This window comes from Chlamydotis macqueenii, chromosome 4, assembly GCF_036417535.1.
Source record: "Chlamydotis macqueenii isolate bChlMac1 chromosome 4, bChlMac1.mat, whole genome shotgun sequence".
In the NCBI taxonomy this organism is placed as follows: domain Eukaryota; kingdom Metazoa; phylum Chordata; class Aves; order Otidiformes; family Otididae; genus Chlamydotis; species Chlamydotis macqueenii.
Window position 1 is genome coordinate 68,508,308 of NC_141559.1, and position 22,923 is coordinate 68,531,230.

The 22,923-nt window shown below is 35.7% G+C and overlaps 1 protein-coding gene across 1 annotated transcript in view; it reads right to left on the reverse strand.

The window, feature by feature from the left end:
• The window catches only part of CPEB2 (cytoplasmic polyadenylation element binding protein 2), a 51,976-nt gene that overhangs the window by 3,426 nt on the left and 25,627 nt on the right, over window positions 1-22,923 (reverse strand). Inside the window, exons 5-10 of the mRNA XM_086747234.1 lie at window positions 15,276-15,446; window positions 13,548-13,637; window positions 7,835-7,953; window positions 7,417-7,531; window positions 5,327-5,508; window positions 1-570 (exon numbers count right to left, since the gene is read on the reverse strand). The exon at window positions 1-570 is cut by the window's left edge and continues 3,426 nt beyond it. Of these exons, the coding sequence (XP_086603360.1) occupies window positions 343-570; window positions 5,327-5,508; window positions 7,417-7,531; window positions 7,835-7,953; window positions 13,548-13,637; window positions 15,276-15,446 (905 nt within the window). The 3' untranslated portion in view covers window positions 1-342. The remainder of the gene's footprint in view (window positions 571-5,326; window positions 5,509-7,416; window positions 7,532-7,834; window positions 7,954-13,547; window positions 13,638-15,275; window positions 15,447-22,923) is intronic.

Consider the following 22,923-nt stretch of genomic DNA (forward strand, 5'->3'; position numbering starts at 1 on the left):
AGTGCACGCTTCACCCACTAAATATAGCAGCAGACTGTGTGCCCCTACGCAAAAACATTCTCATATCTAGTTTTAACTTTACATATAAAAATAACTTGGAGAAAATACAAAAAAACATTTTATTTTAACATGAAAATATCACAAAAATTAGTAAGCCTGAGATGTAGGGTTTTGGTGAAAAACAAGAGGCTTGTAGTGTTTTGGCTGCTGATAAAGATGCATGTATTGATAGCTGGGGTGAAAAGCAGAAGAATGCACTTATTTCTTCTGCATGTCAGTATCTTCAAACACAGTAAGCCACATGCACCCTTCTTTCCTTATGTAGATGCTGGTTCACCATGTTTAATTCCAGCGGAAGTGGATCTGACGTGGGCGGTCAGCCCCCTCCTTTACCAATGGCTTATGGAATTCACGTCCTGCACGAGAGTGGATATTTGCCCAACAGAACTCACAGTAATACTGCAGGCAAGTGACATTGGCACAAAAGAAAGGAGCAAACTTCCCACCACATCGTGCACCCTGGCATTCGTCACACATCTGGTCATCCAACACGTATGGCTTTACCTCCACCTGTTGGAGTAAACCAGAAACAATTCGAGTTAATACCTGTTCCTACTGAAAGTTGTACAAAGACATTCAGGTTTTTTAAAAAAAAAAACCAAAACAAACCAAAAAAACCCCCCAAAAAACAACAAACCACCAAACAAACAAACAAAAAAACCAACAGAAGTCTGAAAACAGACATATTAACACCTTTACCTAACTAATTGGGTATTAGTGTTTATCTTTTATCAACTACAGGTCTATCCACACAGCAAGCAGAACACTTCAAGGCAGATCTTTAGAAGTATACTATAGATGTAATAAACAGCTAGATTACAACCTCCCCTTTTATTTATTCTAGAAGGATGCTCTTGGCAAATGATAATATGGAAGTACATGTAGAAAACAAGCCCAAAGATCTCCCATCAGCTGCCGAATGTACTCCAACATGACATCCAATTCTACACTGTTTAGCAAAAAACAACTGAACATACAAGAATGTAACCTTTCCAAAAAAAAAAAAAAAAAACCACAAACAAGTATAAGCCTCTGCATGTATTACTTTTGCGCGCAAATTAGAAGTACTTTTTGCAGGCTGGAATACAGATCTTTCAACAATCCTGTTCCCTGTAAATTCACTCATTTTAAAAATATAGTTAAATTTATAGCTACAGATTTTGGTCATGTATTACTTGCCCTTTTTGTGGCTTTGAGCTGTAGAGAAATGTGTATTTAATGTAGTTCTGAAAACATTTTTAAAAGACCATTTTGCAAGTCTACAGACTGCCAGAAACACCTGTCTTACACAGCTTTTTTTCTCCCAAACTCATCTGTCTGCCAGAGTGGAAAAGTGGCAGGAGTCCAGTGGTAAATTTGCATTATGTCTTTGCGTAACCGAACTGTTACAAGACTGTGATCAGACAGGAAGAACTTCTTCATAATAAAATACAAAATGAGTTGACTCCATCATTAAGGAATGTATTGTTGTCTTCCACATTTTCCTCACTTTTAAATACGGTATTTTTTGCCTTTTGTTGGCAGAAAGAGTTATTCCAGTTCATACCAAAACTCAGGGCCACAACAGATTTTTTTTTTCTGAGATACTATTACCTGATAGGAATGCTACATATAGACATTGATTTTATGTACTATACTCAGACACAATATGTCTGAAATAGTAAGAACTTTTAGATGTTATTTTTTCCATTGTATCTCCAGAGAAAAAAATTTACACATACAGCTACCTATCCAGAAGTTTTACAGCAGAATAATAATGTTCTTAGCTTCAGAAGTAGAGGTCATGCTTGACATGTCAAATGCATCTGTGTTTGAAACACAGTGTGCTTCTTCCAGCAATCCATATTCAGTACAAGCTCTACTTCTACTTCTTATTTCACCACAATGACCTGCCTTATCACAAGTTTCACTCAAACTTTTCAATAAACAGCTACCTGATGCAGTAACTGCATTCGTGGTTCAAAATTACTGAAAGCATGAAGCAGCATCTATTTCAAGCTTCGGTGCATTAATGCACCAAGACCGGCATGAAGATGATTTCAAATGTATTAGAGAAACACTTTGAGGAATGGAAGTATTACATGAAGTGGATGCAGGCTGTTGGCATATGAAAGTTAAAAACATTTTAAGGAACTGTTTGGAGCTGAAACTCCAAACGAGTTTCAAGGAAATGTTTGGAGCTGAGCTTTCATATATGATAAAACAGGATGAGGAGCACTTTGCTGAAGAAAAACACCTGTTAGAGAAACTAAACATATCTACACATCAAAAGAACCGCAGAGAAGCTGCAGAGTACTTAGGTAAGGAAGAATTTAAGATGACAGAGATGTTTGTTAAGCAACTGTGACATGAAGATTTCCAATTAAGGCAGGAAAAGGTATGTGCAAAACAAATGCTATAAATACTTTGAACTAAAGTTCAGAAGGAGAAACAGGTGAACTGCAAAATTTAGCAATGAAAAAAGGCTTTTACACAGACAAAACTGGTGATGAAAAGAATGTGAAAGGACAGCAGACCTACAGAAACTGGATATAACCGGTACAGAAAGGCTATGCTAACGTAAAGGGTAGGAGAACAGCCTGCCTCTAAGACTGCAGGGAAATATGCAATACATCGCTTTATTGGCCAGCACACATACACATCTCAGATGAAGGCAGAACCCGAAGGAGAACCGTCTTCCTCATTTACAAAACCAGTGGTTTACAGATTCATAGAAATTGCTTGCTCATCCATGAATCAGCAGTAATACTGATTTAAAAATATTTTCAGAGCCTGAAAAGGCATAAGGGTATAAAGACCATGAAGCAAAAAAAATATTTCTGAAAATAGCTTTTTTCATACTTTCAGAAACAGCTAAGAGTTAATGTGTTCCATAAAAACAGACTGCTCTCTGTTACTGCTCAGTAATGCAAATTACTGGGTTGTGTGTATATATATGTAAAATTATATAAATAATGACTGACCATATGATTTAGAGAAGATGATTTAGAAAATAAAGACTAAACCCCCTCTGAAATAAACAAAGTTCATAAACCTTCCCCATCACAAGTTTTAAAGACAAAAGTATAAAATACTTAGATTTGGCATTGCTGTATTTTGAGATTGCTATATTTGGCAAGTGAAACACCTTAGGAGTAGCAAACATGTTTAAAAAGAGGAAAAAACAATGATGCTAATAAAAATGCCCAAAATTCCAGATTTAAGAGAATACTTGAGTGGAAAAAGAAATAATTTTCAAGAATTGGGAAAAAACCACTAAAGAAATAACATAAATTGTAACAATCAAAAAAAAACAACTGAGAAATCAGACAGTTAAAGCCTAGAACATCGTTCCCTCTCCCCCACAACCTCTCCAGCCCATGAACAGCTCTCTACAGATACTAATTATACTTGTTTCTTCCCCTTTTTTTTTTTTTTGGTAACTGCAATTGAATAAATAATTTGTATACTGTTTTTCTAAATTAACTCTCATGGATATAACTCAAATGCTGTGCTTCTGAAATCTAGTATTTGGGGTAGATTTTGTGTCTTTTTTCTCTGTCCAAGCTCCAAGAGGACTGCAGCACATGCCTACTGTTTCACTGGAGATTTACTGCCCTTACCCCTTTAAGTATTTCAGTGTTATATCACATATTAACAAGCTATATCCCTTTACTCTGCAAACAGCAAGCACTGCTATTTCTGATGCCTGCTCGGTATCCAAAGAGCCCTTAAAAATCTCTGGTGACCAATCATTAAAAAAACCCCAAACCAACCTAGTTGGAAGTGCAGCCTTCAAAGGCAGGTTCATGCCTTCCTTTCTCTTACGAGATGGCACTGCCAGCCTACAATCTACTGCAACGGACACTCCCATGCGAAGAGGAAGACTAACACATAGGTGCCCCCTAGTTTACAGCATTCAAGTCCATGTCTTCCACCTCTGACGGAGAACTACTTTGGATGAGACCCAACTGCCCACCTCTAATTTTAAAGTTAGGTTACTTTACAGCCAAATACACTATAGATGGTTCCTGAAACACACTAAGCTATACCCGATTCTGAAGCTAAATGACCCATTTAGCATGTCTTTAGAAGGAGTTCTAGATTCTGTTCCTTACTCCCCATTTTGTCCAAATACTCAAATGCAAGATGACTAATAGTTTTATTTCCCCTCACACAGTCACAGTGTCAAGGTCATTTTTCCTGTTACATAATCAGCCAAAATGTAAAATTACTAGTCAAAGTCAGCTGCAAGTCACAAGGACACCAATACCAGCAGTAAAATGCAGCTGACACATCTTAATGTGAAGCCTCGTTCACTCTCCACATTCAGAACCAGTCATCCTCTGGAAAGGACCACGTTTGGGGATTTCAGCTCACTAGCCAACTGGCATCTGAGAAACAGACATAAAGCTGTTACTCTGCTCATTTGAAAGGAGAGAAGCTCATGCTACCTCACTCCAGCAGACTTTTGTTAACTGTACTACTTTCTTTTTCCATGTCTTTGATCTATAGAGGAGACCGAACCTCGAACTACTTTACTTACTCAACTCTTCTTCTTCTGACCTTTTTTTTTTTTTTAAAAAAAAGGACATCTATTAATACCAGGTTCTACCTCTGCAGCACTTGACATTAAAACTAGTGACACTTAGCACTGACATAATTTAGATGCCACTTTTCTAATTAGGAGTAATGAAGTTGACTAGTGTTCTTAATCAAAGTTAGTTTTGCTTTAGCTAGCAATAAGCGTATTTATCAGATAATCAGAAATTTACATTGGTAAATACTAAGACGACTCTCAAACAGAAAGGATAAGACATTTTGTATTTTAGGTATTGAGCATGATTGATTTTATGAAGTGCTGAATGCTGACAATTACAGCTGAAATTAAAGGCAGCTGCAAATATAAAGCTAATCTGAAACCAACGAATATTAGAGCTTCCTACAAATGACAGAGGAATTATGACACTATTTGGTTTCATTAGAACAAGCAAGAGAAAAAGATTTTCAAGCCCTTTGCCCTTACACTACAAAACCAGGAACTCCAGAATGGAAAGAACATATGGTCTAACATACGTCCAAGGAACAAACTGCTGCTCTGTGGAATGCATGTTGTTCGTTTGGGGGCATTCACAGTTTAACTCTTGGAAGTTACAGGAATACTAAAGGAAACACAGAAGCTGGCACAAAAGCCAATCAAATGCAGTGTTACCATATTCTGAGAAGTTCCCTTATAGAACATCACTCTCACATTTATTATTTTAAAAAAAATTTCTGTATAACTTACTCGTTTATCAATATCGCCATGCTGAAGTTGAACAAACCGAGCACTGATGGCAGCAATATAACTCTGCTGATTGGAAAAAGCAACACGTCCAGCACCTTTTGGGTATTTCAGCTCAGGGTCAGTATCAATTCCTGCGTAACAAACTCCACCATAGAGACGGTCCATGATCATAGCCAATTCCACTATTAAGAAACAAAATAATGTTCATTTAAAGTGTTTTTATAGAACAAACTTTATATAATACACTTGTATTTAAAAATACTAGAAAAGTGAATTTTAGTAATTAATTTTGCAACAGGCGATGTAACAGTAATAACAAGAAATATAAAAACATATTAAATAAGATATGAAATACTCAGCAGACAGATCTTTCACACTGTGGGTACACACAACCCAAGGAACAATGGTACATCCGAGGAACAATGGAATTGTAAGTCCTTGCAATCCTTCATAACTTGGAACTGAAATTCCAGGGCAGTTTTCTTCAGGAGATTACAGCAAAAGACTTCTTGGGCAGGCATGGAATGTAAGCTGTATAAAATAGATCCACATGCCACAAATTCCTCGGTACATGTTCTCTGGCTGTCCTACTGCTCTATGTCCTACTTGATTTTAACGATGTAGTTAGCATCTTCTCATCAGCCACAGAGCTTTATTACCTCTACAGTACTACACTTGCCATAGATACTGAAGTTCATAGAAACAAAAATATCAGATTTTACAGATCAAGTATTTTAGCAATCCTCTAGTAATATTTTATATGGCATTTGGATTTGCAATTTATTTAGGTGGAAAAATAATGTTTTTCTCAGAAATAGTATCCTCTGTATTAGGGTGTAAAGGTGTCAGCAGTCACTGATCTTCAATAGTTGTTCAAAGTTTCCTAAAGTTTTATAGCTTTTGTGAAGTCATTATTCTTATTTCACAATGCCATAAAAGTTTCATTTTCACCACAGGGCATTTGAAAGCTAAGCATAAGAACGTATCCATTAAATTTATCACAGACATTCAGCACAGTAATCTGGAGTATTTAGGCTGAATTTAAAGAAAAATTAATCTGCAGTTGGAACATCCTGTGTTTATGCTCATTTACATAGCTTGTACCACAGTCAAAAGTACAGTCCTAAAAGTAAAATAACAGAAAAGCTTGAGTATTGAAGGTCCAAAATAGAAAAATTTAAGATTCTTTATACTGCAAATTTGCACTGTCACTTCTTGGTTTTCCTACATCTTCCCTCTGAAAGCTCATCTTTCCATAATAATAAAACTCATTACAAACTATGGAAGACTAATGAAGTCCAGGAACCATTCTAACAGAAAACAGGATTGGAACCACTGTATGTCACGCTTCTACTGCCAACATTCACTTCATCTGACTCACTGGAAGGCCACCATAAAATACCGTAAAAGGCTACTGCAGTCACTCTCTCAAAGCGGACTGTCCAGGTTGTAGATCAGCCATTCCACAGCTATAGAAACTTTTCATTTTTCCTTCATGCACTCCAACACGAGTCTGGAAAGAGTCCTGCAATCTCATATAGTGTTGTGTCATACAGACTGTGCTAGCTCTCTGAATTTCTTTCTTTTTTTTCCTCTATTCCTACTCCTTCAAATACTCCATCACTTGTGTTTTTGCTTTGTCTGTATTAGCAAGAGTAACTGCTACCTGATAGTAGCAGAAGAGTAGATAATGCAAAGACAAGCAAGTACAAATAGAGCTCCACATATTCATGAAGCATGTCAGAGAGGTTTTATTAGCATTATTTTAAAAACAAACTATTTTGTGACATAATTTACACTACAGTTTTGCAAATATGATCAAAATCTTTTCTACATCTTTAGACATGTCACAGTTTCCAGTAAATCTCAATGATGAACAGAGATTTATGGCCAAAGTCAGATGAAAACAAGTTACTAGAGAAAGGTAAGAACATACAAATATTGTACTGTGGTTATAACTATCACAACAGTCTTCTGTTTTTATATGTATATATCTATATCTATCCATACATAATGATACAAAAGTATGCATGGTTCAAATTATTTCCAATAATTTCCTACTTTTAAAAATAGCCACAGATTATACTCACCAGCTCTTAACGGTCTAGGGACTCCTCCAACAAAAATTGTTTTTCGAGGATCAAGCGGCTGGGAACCATCCATTACAAAGTCACTGTCACTTAGATTCCAGGGCCGGATCTGAACCTATTAAATTGGGAAAAAAAATAGTATGCTACTTTAAGTTTCACTGCATTGTGGATATATGTACATCAGTCCAACACAAACTGTCAAACAGTCATAAGCCCATTATCTTAGCATGTCTAGGTGCTCTGGTTTAATCCTATTAATTCAAAACATTACAATTTTAAAATCATCCAACTGTTCCAGAGGTTGAGCTCTGACAATGGTAGTTTGCTTTTGATTATCTTCATCGTCATCAGCAGCATTTCAAATGCAGCTTTAGACAGATGGCAGCTATAGCCTGCAGGCCATCTACAGTTTACTTACTGGCTTGTCCTTGATAGTAGGACTGGAAACACACAGATAGAGCTTTCCGTCTTCTTCAATGCAGGCGTCAATGAGGGCTTGAACAGAACTCTCTTCTTGGAACAGGAGGAATGCATAACCTGGAAAAAAAGCAAAGCCAGCTCATTTTTTTTCCTTATCTTTATTTTTCTTAATCATCTTTGCCAGTGACTTTTCCATACAAATGTGTTTACTCCAAAAGAAAGCCAAACCAATTCTTTGTTATTAGTCATCATCTTTAACTATGTACTACCTTGCCATGATCAACAGAACTTCTATCCTTAAAATAATTGTCAAAAGAGACTAACAACCAAATACAAGCAAATAAGTCTGCTCTGTGATGTACTAGAAGTCTAGGCTGAGCATAATTCATTGGCAGCAATGGACATTATACAATGAAAATCCGACTTGGCACAAAGGACTAATCTCTATCCTAGAGATTAGATCAAAGTACTTTGTTACGTAAGTGACCCAGCAAACCTCCCAAACACTACAAAAATAGGAATTAAAATGCTTATTTAATGCTACAATACAAACAAAAAGTCAGACAAGCAAAGAACCTCACACATTAGAGTACTTTAACAGTTACAGTATAATGATATATACAAAATTTGTTACTTTAGAGGTGCCTGATAATGCAATTAGGGTTGTATTCTAAAACGAACTTTAAAAAAGACAATAAATCCACATTTCTTTCTGACATTAGCACCAAGTGTGGAATTTTCACATGAAGTTATGTTTTATTACTTGGATGGAAAAGTAAACACTGAAGCAGCTGCTCTAGAGTGGGCTTGGGAGGAGGGAGCGTGGCTGTTTTACTAAGCTTTTTGGAAATGATACTGCATTTCCGAGAGAAGCTAGTTAACCACTAGCGATTTCTTATTGCAAACAGACAGTGCAGGTCATCAAGCCAAAGATGGTAGGGTGCATCTTGAAGAGCATTAAAGAATCAATATCTTAAGAAGAACATAAGATTAAAGAAACTAATGCATGACTGATTTTAGATAGATGGGAACAAAAGCAGGATTTAAAGAAAAAGCCATAAGGCCTATACTGGTCTTTCTAATAAATTGTACCTCGTTTCTTACCCCTCATACCATGGTCCCATCACAACTACCTTCAAGGGACACATTACAAGGTTTTATGTATTCTGTATTTTTAGGTAAATCTTATTCAGTTTCTTTACAACTATGCTGTAGGGAATCTTTGGGCTTGGGCTGAAGCATTTCTTTGTGAAGTCCACTTTTCATTGCTGAACAGTATTTTTTAGTGACAATCAGTTTAACTTAAGCGTAATTAGTAATTATTTAGTTTCAAAATTTGTTTTAATGGGAATATCTTTCAGTATTTATCTTAGAATTTAAAATACACACATTGCCCATGCAAAACTCCCTCACTGAATGTGGGCACATGCAGTCTGGCCTGGGTGAGACCCAGACTCATGTAACTGTCCTTACTCGTGTGGAAGCCAGGCGCACACATTCCTGTTTGAATGGAGAGCTCAGTAAAAGAACGATGGGAGTGCAAAAACTTGATTAATCAAAAGGAGGGTTTTTGATGTACATGATACTGACTAAGAGATCAGACATATAAAGTAAGCTTCACAGCCAGAAGTAAGTAAAGTATTTTGCCAGATGCTGATTTTCCATCAGTTCTTATCCCAAAGCAAATCAAGGGTACTGCCATATAGCACCTGATACATAAAGATGGTCAGTGTCTCCTCATGACCTACCACCTGTACGTCTGCAGCTATTAATATGCTTAAGTGTGGCAGCTTCTAAAAACATAGAAAATTAAAATAAAATAACTTGATGAGGGAACAACTGGGATTACTAAATCCTACCACAACTGAAAACTGTATGTTAACACTGCTTTCTCAATATTATCTGCAAAACATGTACTCATATCTGGGTTCATCCCACTTGATTTTAAGCATCACACAGGCTTGTGTCATGACCTTAGCTGTACCCCTCTGAAGACAGAGACAAAATTACAGTATAGTCTGTACTATCAAATCTATCTAGTTGTAGTTTTGCTCCACAGCTCTAGTCCTTCAACTATTTACATTTTAGTTTGCTCCCTAAGTCTAGTCTGAAGGAAAATAATCAGTTCTCTTAGTGAAGAAAACTGGCTAGTGAAGATAATTTGCTCAGGTCCCACATTTTGTAGTCATATACAGAGACAGTCAATCCCTTCCAAAGAATGCCAGACTTGCACAGCCTGCATACAAATCACTCTCCATCACTTGCCCTGGACCATGGCACAGTTCCTGGCACAAAACATTTTTACATGAGCCATAGATGTCTCCAAAGAACAGCAGTTACATAGGCAATCAGCATATATTCATAAGCTAGAAAGTGCTTGCAAAGGGAAATTACAGTCTTACCTAAGATATTTGATTTAGACATCACAAATTAGGGTTGTTCTTCTTACTACAGCTACCTCAAGCCAACAATTGCATGACACAAATGTTGCACCTTTTAGCTTAAATCAGAAAGAATTGGTGTGAACTGCAGGTTAATACAGACAATGGATTTACATTTGATGATGGGAATAATTCATATTTGGGAATGACAAACAGCATTTCATCTATACCTCTTTAAAGAGATCTCATAATCGTATTAATTTAAGTTTAATCTTTACAACATAAATCTTTCAGTTGTTCAATTTAGTCATCTTTGATGAAGAATTAACTCCAAAACACAGTTGAAGTGAAAAAACGCAGGCTGACACAATTGTAATGTAGGTATTAGCTGAGGCACTTTTGAGTAGGAGGGAGCAGGATTCACTTCAAGATCCAAACACTTGCTTTCGTATTTCTGCAGTGCCCATGCTTAAGCTCCTGCTGTAATACAGAGATCCGGTTAATGTAGTCAGTGGTGACTGGACAGTTTCTCAGCTGACCAAGTGGGACACAGATGTGTTTAGCACCGTTTATCCTGTACAGGACTTTTTCAACAGAACATTTTCAACCTGATTTTTTTCAGTCAGTTCTAAATTAGCAGTTAAGAACCTCGAACAAATGAAGCTACCGCACAGCTGCTGTGATAGAAGGCAATAGGAACACCCAGACAATCAGAAAAGACCGGGGATACTGCCCTGTTTAAATCAGATTATACGCCGTCTGTTTGATATGGACTATAAATAGCACAAAGCGGACAGACAAGTAGGCATATTTTGAAAGGCCGCCTTTGGATTTGCATATCCTCATAGCATCATTTCTTTGAGGGCTTCATTATCATAAGAAGTCTTCATCTCAGCAGGTTGCTTTGGACATGAGTATTGTTTCATAAATAAATATAATTGCCAACTATGTAATAACAGGAGTTATGATAAACAGTGGCAAGTCAGAAAGGAAGGAATTCTCCATTACAGTCGGCAGATCACTTACAGACTTTGTACTTTGATCTCAACAGAATAATTTTTTTTCTGCCTCAGAACAGAGTTTCCTTGTAAGATTAGTATGAAGTTTTTAAAATTCCTGTTTTCATCAGGTCTAATTTTGTGGTGAGCCAATATAAAACATAATTAGCTAAGAACAAGCAGTTGGTGTTTCTCAGGAGGCAGCCAGCCTTGATGGATCAGGACACTTTTTGCATTTTTTCAAGCAAGGAAGTCCTTATTATGAACTTGGCCTTCCCTCAGGACTTTCTGTAAGCAGAGAGCCTGGAAGGAACTACAGCCTGGAAAACCGAAGAAGAGTTAAGAAAAAAAAAAGCAGGCTGTATCTCTTCACCACAAAGAAGATTATTACTTAAATCAATCCAGAACTGGATAATTCTGTGATGTCTTTGGAAAGTAATACCCTGTCAAATCTCTGATGAGACTAAACAAACAAAAATACATACACTGAATTGACTCCATGCAGAGTAACAAATTAGAAATTGGAGATAAGCAAAAAAAGGCAAAACAAAAAAAAACCCAAACAAACTCCTTGGGCTAATATAGTATATATTTCTAAATTGCTAATTACTGATCAATCTCAAAGCCTTCTTAGTATTTAGCCTATCTTTAGCAGTTTCCGATATCTTACAGAATATATTTATACACGGTTTTTGCCTGCACATGCGAGTAATACTTATGAAAGATAAATTTTTAAGAAGTTCTTCTACAAAATCATCATGGGCCGTATCTATTGCACTGAAAAAAACAGATATAAACACAGTAACATTCAGTGGTTAACAGCAAGCTATATTTCCAGAGTATCTACAAAGAGATACTGTATTTTAAAGGTGTTAGGCTACATTACAAAACAATATTGAATAGTGTAGTAAACTAAAAATTAGAATAAAATTTTAAGATTAAAGACAGTAAGTGCTACTAAATTTCAAATAAGGATCAGTTAATTATGGGAAATCAACTTAACACGTAGTTCACAAGTGTTTCCTGAATTAATCTGATCAATAGACTGAAGTCCCTATACCTGTATTCTCTGCTTTTAAGAAGTTCTGCTTAAAATACAATTTTTTTTTTTTACTGTGCTAATTACAAATACTCCAACTAGATCAAAAAGCTTTATTAAATTAGGAGGTCTGGAAACTTATCCTTAGGATGTTCAGATGCTGAGACAAGACTATCTCCTTGGAAATGAATGTCAGAAACCATTCCTTTCAGGTAAGAACATATTATATATTCCCTCTTCTATATATTCATCATAGACTTTGCAAGATGCATCTTCCTCAAATAATTCCTCTAGAATTTCTCTTGGTAATTTACAAAGAGAGATTCACTCCTTAGGAAAATTAAATTTAACTTGACAGCAGCTTGGTGTATCAGGCTGATAATCAAAAAAGCTGAAGTCTCTTTGTCTTAGAATTTCCACGTAGTGTTCTTAAATACTATCCAAATACTTCCAATTCCATTTCCCACTCTTTAGAGGACCCATCTGAGATAGCAATCCTGTCTTTTCCCCAGCATAGATAGCCAACTAAATGAAGAATCAGTTTATAAAGGCACTATACCTACTTTAGTCACTTCCAGGGAAGGAATGAATTGCTGCACTCTCTACAAAACAAATAGTCTCTGCACTGCTTTCATATCTGGATCAGCTTGTGTTACCAATACATGACTGTACATGAACAGTGATTTGCTACATAATTTACTTACTTAATGTACAAAATGGCTTTTCAAACACTTTCTAAGTGATATTGAAAAATCTAGTCTAACAGCAACACTAAAAATAGTTAAAAATCAATATTTAATAATTTATAAAAAAGATAATTAGTGCTTTAATATGAAGTTCACATCCTAAAACTGAAATAAACGTAACATTGATTATCTTGATCAGATATCTGAATGCATCCTTCTGAATTATTCCTGTAGCTTCCTACAAAAATTTTAATCCATGATTTATTCTTAGAAATTTGACCAAATTTCAGTTTTGGAAACCAAATAGAAATGCAAATACAGAACTCAGGACTAATGGCACATACAACTATATAATACTGATCGATATATGGGAAATCAGAATATGGAAGATCCTTCAGGAGTCCAGGACTGAACCAGGCACAACACTAAAACAACACTCTCAGGTTTTAGAATTGGTATGTAAAAGAACCACGTCTGAACCTGCATTGAAACTGTAGAATTCACTGTTCACAGGGACTGTAAATTACACTCTTTGGAAAAAGATGAGACAGTTTCCCAGAGTAAGATCTGCACTCAGTAACAGGTCAAAACCTTTCAACCGTCTTACCTTTTGGTGGAAAATAGGACTTGCTTTCTGCTTTGTGAGGCCAGTCTACTACCAAAGGCCCAAATCGTCTGAAGCTAGCAGTAATTTCATCTAGAAACAGATATAAAAGTTGCAACTTAAATAAATGACAGAACTCAACAAAAAAAAAGTACTATAGAGCAAAGATCCTTGTTTGTAGTAAAGGTTGACATCTTACAGAAAAAAAAGAACAAAATTTGCAACTTTCATGAACAAAAACCAGACAGACATATCTGGCAAAGTGTTAATAGTTACGTGATATATTTCTGGTGATTTTACGCTTTTAAATTTGTTTTTTATTGCTTAATAACAGAGGCATTTCAGAAGCATATGGGCAACTAAAGGCAGTGGTGAAGACTGGTGTGGTACTTCCTTAAATTCAGAATCTGCTTTCAATGCAATCCAAATGATCTACTCTTTAGTGATGTGCAGTTCAGAGCTTTGTACGTAGATACTCATATAGCAAGTATCATGACAATTAGCACGCTAGTAGTTTCCAGCAGATACCACGCACAGATCAGGCACAGGAATTTAAAACTGCCTATTTAGAGGTGCTTCTAACATAACCATGAATAGTCCCCGTTGCAAGATCTGCTATGCCCGCTCCACAACTTTGTGATGTCTTTCTGTCCCAGACGCTCCTTCCTGTCATTGACTGTAAGAACCTTTGCCATGAGGAAAAAGTTAAACTACCCTAAACTCTACAAGAGCAGTAACTCATCAAACACAAATATGCTCCATTTCTTTCAGACGCATCCTGCCATTAGCATATAAACAGGCAGGAAAGAAAGAAAATATGTTTCCATGTGTCTTTGTTTAGCATTTGTATTAAAGGTAACAGTGTACATTTTAATTAGAAGCTAATGTGCATCAAAAAATGCTTAAGTATATTAAAATAAATCCCTCAGTACATTGCAGGAGAGTTTTACAATGAAGACGAAACCAAAAGATGGTCTTTCCATGCCTGAAAGTTAATTAACCACAGTCAGCTTATTTGGTTTGCAAGTTACTCTAGGATTACAATGAACGTTGAAAAGGGACTTCTATTTACATTATAAATCTAGCATGTAATTTACATTTACCTGCACTGGAGAAATCTAATATTAAACAGCACGATTACTTCAAACCAGCACTACTGTACAAAGCAATTCCAACTGCATCACATAACATTCTGAGCTACTGTGGTACATTCTATGCTCAGTACATCACAGACCTCAATGCCAGTTGACCTTCCTCTGCCTTAGTTTCTCTATTTGTGAATAGAAATAATATTAACCTTTCTAAACCACTTCTGAGTTCTTCAGGTAATAGCAAAATTGAATTTGAAATTCAATTACTAATAGAAGTTTTCTATGAATAGAGAGTAAAGTAGGCACAGAGAGAGGACGCTCTGAAAAGCTAAGATGTATTTGAAAGGAATATGCAAGGTAAGCATGAGCACAAATTCCAGGCATCACATGCAACTCTACAATCTGCAAGTAGAGAATCAGAGACAACTGAACCATCTCAAAATCAAGAGAGATGGATGAGATCAAATGATACGAAGCTCAACATATCCATCAACTGTCATTAAAAATACATATAGTTGTATCTTTTTACACCACAACATAATTCAGCTGAGTGGGTTATTTCTACCACTTCAGTTAGGTTTTTCAAAATCTCTCTCTCCCCAGCCTAAGCCATTGTTTGCTTAGTTTTCAGGCAGCTCACCTTCATCAATATCTGGTGGAAGACCTCCAACAAACACTTTCCGAGAAAAACGCTCAATTCGTTCTCCATTCTGATGAGCTGAATAGCAGGTAGGTGAATTCAAGACTCCAACTTGATCACTGTGACCATCATCCAGCAAACCATCATCTATTGGGAAGAGGGAAGAACGGCCTTAAAAATAAAAGATAATAATATACATTAAAATAATTTTGTGGCAGTACATGCTTATGTAACTTTAGGGAATAGGGGAGTAGCAGTCTGGAAAATAAACATGACAGTATCAAGAGATTAGAAAATTATGCATTAGTTTAAAGAAAAATGAAGAAAATGAAAAAAACTTTAAAAAGGAAATTCAAGATTGCAAGCTGACGTCACTAAGCATAATACTTCATACTACATTATACTGTAGTTACTCTGCTGCATCCAGTAGGAAAGTAGTAATTTGGTTTTAAATAAAGGGTCTTATTTATGAAAAGATCATATTAAGTGCTGCTTAAATGAGTTTCATTAGTTTGCCTTTGGTTTAGCTTCAACTTAAATTGTAACTTCCATCATCTGAATGACTACTGCATGTCTGAAAATCTTACACTTCAATTGAACAGAGGGAAACAGAAAAAACACAGTAAGAAGTTTCAAACAAATATGTCTTCTCTTTTAAAGGTATCTGATGCTGATAACACAAGAACAGATTTAATTTCTAAGAACGCAGAAGAGAATTTTAATATATGTGTAAAATGTCATGCTCGAAAAATGAGTCAGTGCTAATTTATCCTTCTTGCTCTCGAATTTCCACAGTTTTGAAGGGAAGTCTTGTGGTGGTTCCTAACACATAGCGATCTGCAGTAAGATTATAGTTACCCTGAAAAGTAAGTGTAAAATCTGAGAAGTTCACAGGATCGCTCTGCAAATGAAAACTGATCAAAACAGATGTATAGACGGCAGGAGGGAGTGAAAACATGGTAATTCTGTCCCACTTACTTCCCTGCTAGTTCATATTTACAAATTTTAGAGACCTTCAAAATGAAAAGACTCAGAAGGCCAGGATATGCATCTTAGCTTATTCAAACTTTCAGGGCCTCAGATCAGCAACATTAATCAGTTTCAAATTCAGAATTCAGTCTTTTAACTGCAAAAAGCCCCAAAAGAAACACTTTTGTGAAGCAAAATTAATACTCCACATCACCATTTCTTCTGAAGTGCAATTTCTCCTGTTTCTCTCTCACTTATTTTTGAAATAATTATTAATTAATTCAACTGCTTTCCAAAAACAAGCAAGCAAACAAAACCAAAAAAACCTAGCACACTTTTGGGAAGCAAGTTAATTTTCCATCTCAAGTAGCCAACTTCTTCTAGACTCACCCACTGCAAATCCATATGCAGGAGAAAAAAGTCCCTGAGAGCTTAGCCTGCAGTACCTTACTTGTGACCCATACTGCAGACTGCAACTTTTAACCCCTCTCAGGGGAATACTACCAGGAAAGCCCCATAGGAACACCTGCAAATACTGCGCTGAGAGCAGTATGAAAGTCATTAGCTTCCAGAAGACCACTTGAGAATCAAGTGCTTAAAGACAAGGCTGGAGAACAGACAGCAAACATCATGACCAATGACCTATGCTGCGGTAATGGCTCATGACCCTGATTTTGTATTTAAATCCATAATAAAAATACAGTACATCAAAAATACCGAATGAAAACACAAGATGACAGAAAACAACCACACATAACAAAATGCCACGAGGATCACAAAATAAAAGCAGGGCCACAGGACCGCCCTAAGTAACAAAGACTGTAACTACAACATCTTTATGCTGGCATTTCACATTTGTGCCTTAAGTAGGCGTCCAATGGAGAGGAGCACAGCAAATGCAGAAAGCTGTAGTGGGCTTCAATGTTAAAATCTAAGAACAATGAGAATCTAAGGCTCTCTTCCCAGTACAAATTAAACCTACAGAACACGTTCTAAAGAGAACATGAGAGATCCAGAAATATCAGAGAGATCAGTTTTACTTTAATGTGGGTAAAAGTTTGCCAAAAGCACTGTGGCTCCTTAGAGAGCTAAGATGACGTAGAGGACAATGGATTAACACATTAAGAGGAACATTAGTATGACTCCTAATACTTTCTTCTCCATCCTCTTCACTTTTAAATAGCTCTCAGACAAAGACAGCAGAAAGGTAATTTCCTAGGCTTTCACATTTCTTCCAATGACTGTGAATTAAAATGTTAAGCCCTTTTAAACCTTTGTTTCTTTTTGTTTTATGTCAGTGAAAAGAATTAACTAGAATCTGCCAGGAATCGTCAAAACACAATTTTAGTTACACACATCAACCATGATCTAGATTCTCATTCCTCTCTACATTAGGGCTACCAAGCAATCAGTTAGGAGTCAATGTAGAGATTGAGAGACACATGAACCTATGTGTATGTTGTGAACACCGGAAGCTATCAAAGATCTTGATGTTTCTGCTGCACACTTTACATGGTCTTTATAACAACCGCAGGTCACATCCTCATACAGTTACATCAGTATAGCTTTTCCAAGGGCAGTGAGCACTTATTGGCTTACACTACAAAAATCTGCTCACTATTTCTAAGAGTTGTCTACTAGATTTCTTGCTAAGTTTATGAAACGAAAGGCTTTTAGTTTTTACTCTATACGCTACAGAAGCAAAAGAAGATGAGTTAGAAGAACAACTAGCAAACTATATACTCTTAAAGGGGGCAACAACTGCAAGAAGTAGCCATTAGCACGAACTAAATTATGATTAGGACTACAGCATTTTAACTGATTAAAGGATTTGTAATTCAAACTCTAAAAAGAGATCAATGATCATAACAATCCAGACTGCACCCCTCTTTCCCTCACACCCTTCATCTTCCCCAAACTAAGACAACATGCAGATAAGCGTTTATAATCAGCAATCTGGATTAATGAATTGTAATGATCAGTAACAGCTCAATCAGAATTAATTGTACTGTTAGAAACAGAAGTGAATTACCTCGTCTTCGCCCATAACTCCTCGCTGCATGCAAACAAAGGACAAATTGTAAAATGTCAAATAACTGTATCACGCCCACATATTAAAATATTTAAGATACAAAGAACTATGTGGGTAAGCCTAAGTAAAAATCTGCATTGGAACTTGCTACTGATAATTGTAGATGAGCACACATTAAACTAAAGTCTCCCTTAAATACTGTACTATTTTGCTACAAAATTGACGTTAGCATCAGCTGTAAAGAACATACTTTAAAATCTTTCAACGTCTTTTTATACTTGTTCCTAACTTTATGTTAACTATGGATGCATAAATTGTGGTAACTTTGTAATTCATCTTCATGAATGTGATTCGTATCTTACAGGAGTGTTTAAATAACACACAAGGTACTGAAATTGTAAAACTGAAAATACTACTTTTAGAAGCACGTAGCAAGAGGTAATTAATCACAGAAACATCCTGGTCCATGGAACAGTTTGTACAGTCCTTTGCAATGACAATAAAAATGCTATAAGCCGTGACCTTCCTTTTTCATGAAAAGACCTAGCAGAATATTAACTGCAAGGTTTTGTTTGAAACAAAAGACTCCTTGTGGTAGCAAACAAAATCAGGGCACAAGTCAGAAGAAATAGCATTGTATCAAAAACACTGCACAAAGGCAAAGAAACAATTTCTGACAGACTGCAAGTAAATCCAAGATTTTCCTAACTTTTGAGTTTTGCAAGATTCTTAAAGAGATCACGCTTATAACTGGAATTCAGAAGACCATACTGATTGCTTCTCTGCCTGAAGGCTAGGAAACTAAAAATAGACAGATTACTAATACAAAAACTATTAAGCAGCGTGTAATTTCTTAGTTATGTTTCCACAAAGTATTTTTAATTCCTGTTTCACAGCTTTTGTATCTGTAAAAAACCTTAATCATTACAACATTGTAGTTAAATATCCTAATAGAAACATTACTGTAAACCATAATCTTATAGCAACATTTACGAACAGAGATTACTGCATCTCAGCAATATTGTTTTGATTTTACTAGGACTCCATACATATATCTCTCCCAAAAAGCAACTGTGGTTCTGGGACACTGAAATACATGCAGCCTCATAAATTCAGTTATTCGCAAATGTCATTCCCTGTTGCATTCTCATATTATTAAATACTTATATCCTGGTACCTCCTATTTGCATGAGGTTGTTCAAAATTTTTAGTAAGTATACTATATATATATATATTTTCTTTTTTATCTTGATTCCTTCCTACTAGGAATTCAGTAGTTTACTTACGGAATTCTAAAAATCTCTCTCCTTGTGTTTTCTCCCTTAAAACTGTGGATTTGTTACACAACTGTCATCATATTCTCATCCAGCTTGCACTGAACTCACTTTCAAATTTATTTTCTTTCATCTGACAGAATCGCTACTGATGAGAACAGTCTTTTGCTTAAGACTCCTTTCAGATCCTCCAACTTTCTACCAGCAAGCCAAAACAGAAAAGCCCACTTTCTGAAAAAGACTTGGCTATCTAACAAAGTGGAAACACCTAGATTAAGATTTCCCACATCAAAATAGAATCCACAAAACCTAATCCATTCTATGTGATTAGTTCTCTCACTAGTTCCTGCTGCATGGGGAGACTGATGCCGAGCTTCAGACTTGCTTGCCTCTGAAGTCAGGCACTTAGAAAACACACAGTTCTATGTCAGTGCTGCAGCACGTACGGACCTTTTCTGACTCTTGCCCAAAGTGACTCCCACATAGTGTTAGCAACAGTGTCACTAAGCCTTCATCTAACTCCCTCTATGCCTTTTTTTTTTTTGTTCACAAATAAAACTAGAGCAACCAGGGAAAATTCAAGGACATCACATCCATAGGAATGACTGTAGTGCCATGTTCTCTCTCAAAGAGTAATACATAAATGATGGATATTAATCAGCAACTTTTTGCACAAGTCTTAGTAATTTTTATTCTCTTCTGCCACTTCTGCTCCATTCTGCTCACCAAACTAGCTCAGCTATTTTTTTTTCTATTTTCATAGTTAAAATAAGCTGATATGCATAAAAACATTTTGCTAGCGAACACCTGAACTCTTTTTCTTTGTGCATTAAAATAAACAATAGTAATTTTAAGGAGAAACACAAAAGGGGTATTAAAATGCTAAAAAAGTCCCAATGCAATCAACTTAAAAGGGGAGTTGTTGCGGTATTTTATACATATGAAAACTACAACGATGCACCAAATTTATCTGCGTATTCTTTGCTTTAGCAAAACAATGAAATCAGAGAAAATGCAAAGTAACTGTACTTGAATTTGTCACATCATTTACTTTACTCGTATGGCAAACTCCTTTCCCCTGATACTTATCCATCTTGTCCATTTGATACTTTGGGCAGGGATTTTCTGCCATTTTGAGTCTAGAAAAACGCAATCCCATTCTTAGACAATCTGCAGGCACTGCTGCAATAAATGTGATCACTAACATTAAAATGATTTCGCAAAACTCATTTTTTTTCCTATTTTTATCCAGACTTTAAAGACCATAGTGGTTAGAATATAGGTAAGTTGCATAGTAAGCACAAAGTCTTACTAACAATAAGATGTTAAAGCAAACATATCCTAGCTTCATGAAACTTCAGTATTTTAATCTCTCCACATTACATATGTATATATAAACTTTCTTTCAAAGGCCAGATACCACTTGTGAAAACAGTTCAACTGAATCAAACTTTTATTACAGTGTAAGCAATTAGATTATTCTTTCTGAAGATACTAGATTCAATCAGAAATATTTCTGTATTCATGAAAATAATATGCACATAATGTTTTACACCTTTCATAGCATATACTTACAGATCAGGTGGTCTGTACAAATATGCACATTATATATATTTAATTATAGATTTAGCTATACACATAGGTTTTATATATATATGTATTTAATATATACAACTACGTAATCAGTGCATATGTTTAGACAAATAATTGCAGGGGAGACAGCCCTTTGGGAAAGGTCAGACACTGTAGGGAAATAATTGATTTACAACAACAAAAAAAGGGAGAGATTAAACTTCTTCCTTCCATCCTGAACTTATTCAAAGAATAAGCCATACAGAAATACTTTCTGTATCTTTTAGTCTATTAAGCTGGGTATCTTAACTAGCCAAAAACTCTGAAAGATTTCCACTACAGCTCAAAGACAGAAATGAGACAGAAGTAAATAGACTTTTTGTGCATGTTTGTTTAACATGAAGACAATATCAATATGACTTTGTACATTATGTGAGCAATGCTATCACACAGACAGCAAATATATAATTTCTACTTTATTCAGACATGTATGTCAAATACATACCAGAGATCAAATTTGTACGGATTTAAATAACTCCACTGAACGACTGAGCTGAATTCAAAATATTATGTTGTATAACAGGGAAAACTACAAGGCAAGCTTCCTATTCTTAAAGATAACTATGAAATTTATGATAGAAAGTAAGATAAAATACTATTTGTCACTAACATTCCTGATTTAATGACCAAATGGTGACAGTGAAGCCTTTTAAATTAATACTTATTTTTCATGTAAAGAAATCCATAAACAATTATGGAAAAAATTTCCAAAGAGTCTAGCCTAAAGGAGGTAGATGTCTAATTCCCATTTCATTCTATTGTATTTGGGTGCCTAAATTCTATTAAGATTTCTTTAGAAATCACATCTTTATAGATTTTAAGTCTAAAAGAGATTGTTATGACCATTCAAGTTTGGCATGCCTAACAGGCTACAGAAATTAATTTAGTAATTCCTCTATAGGAAGTGTAATAATTTGTGTTTGAAGTAAAACACCAGTTTTTTAGAAGCACAACCAGCTATAGTATCTTTAAGATGGAAAGTCTAATACTCATTTGCTGAAGTAATCAAGCAGTGAATTATGTTTCAACAGCCATTAAAAAAATTCGAGGCATTAAAACTATAAAAGGGAGGGGAATCCTATAAGGGGAAAAAACACCCTACACCCCAACAAATGACACTGTTGCATTATTACTTGCTACAGAAAGGTTCTCTCTAAGTTGACAATTAAAGAGGTACTCAGGTAAATCCATTCCACAGTATCTTTTCCTTACTTTTGAGTTATTAAGTCATTAAAAAATACATTGCTTTTTTTTTTTTTACAGCTTGAGCTGAAACAAATCTATAATTATCAGCTATATCATTTATTAAAACACATAAATCAGCTTCCTTTTGGTTCACTTCATTAATTTAAATAATAAAAACTGTAAATATTAATATTAGGTACAGTTCAGTAAGTACACTTTAAATGAGCTGGAAAAGATCTATCATGGAAGAAGAGGAAAAACTAGCTAAAAGTAAGTTTTATGTAGAAGTGCTTAGCCTTAAAAGGGTTCAGAAATTCCAGTCTGGCTCACGTCAGAACCTCACTGGGATCCAGAGATACCAGTCCACTAAAATCAAGCCAACTAAAACCAGTGAGAGTCACGGTCTAGTGTAAAGTATTAGTGCACACATAGATGGGCCCAGGACACTTAAAAATGTTGGTGCTTTTCTTCCTGAAGGTCTGGTATTTCTGCTCCTCCTCATAGCAACTACAACACTTACTAAGAAAGTAAGGGACAAACATGAGTCTCTGGATTA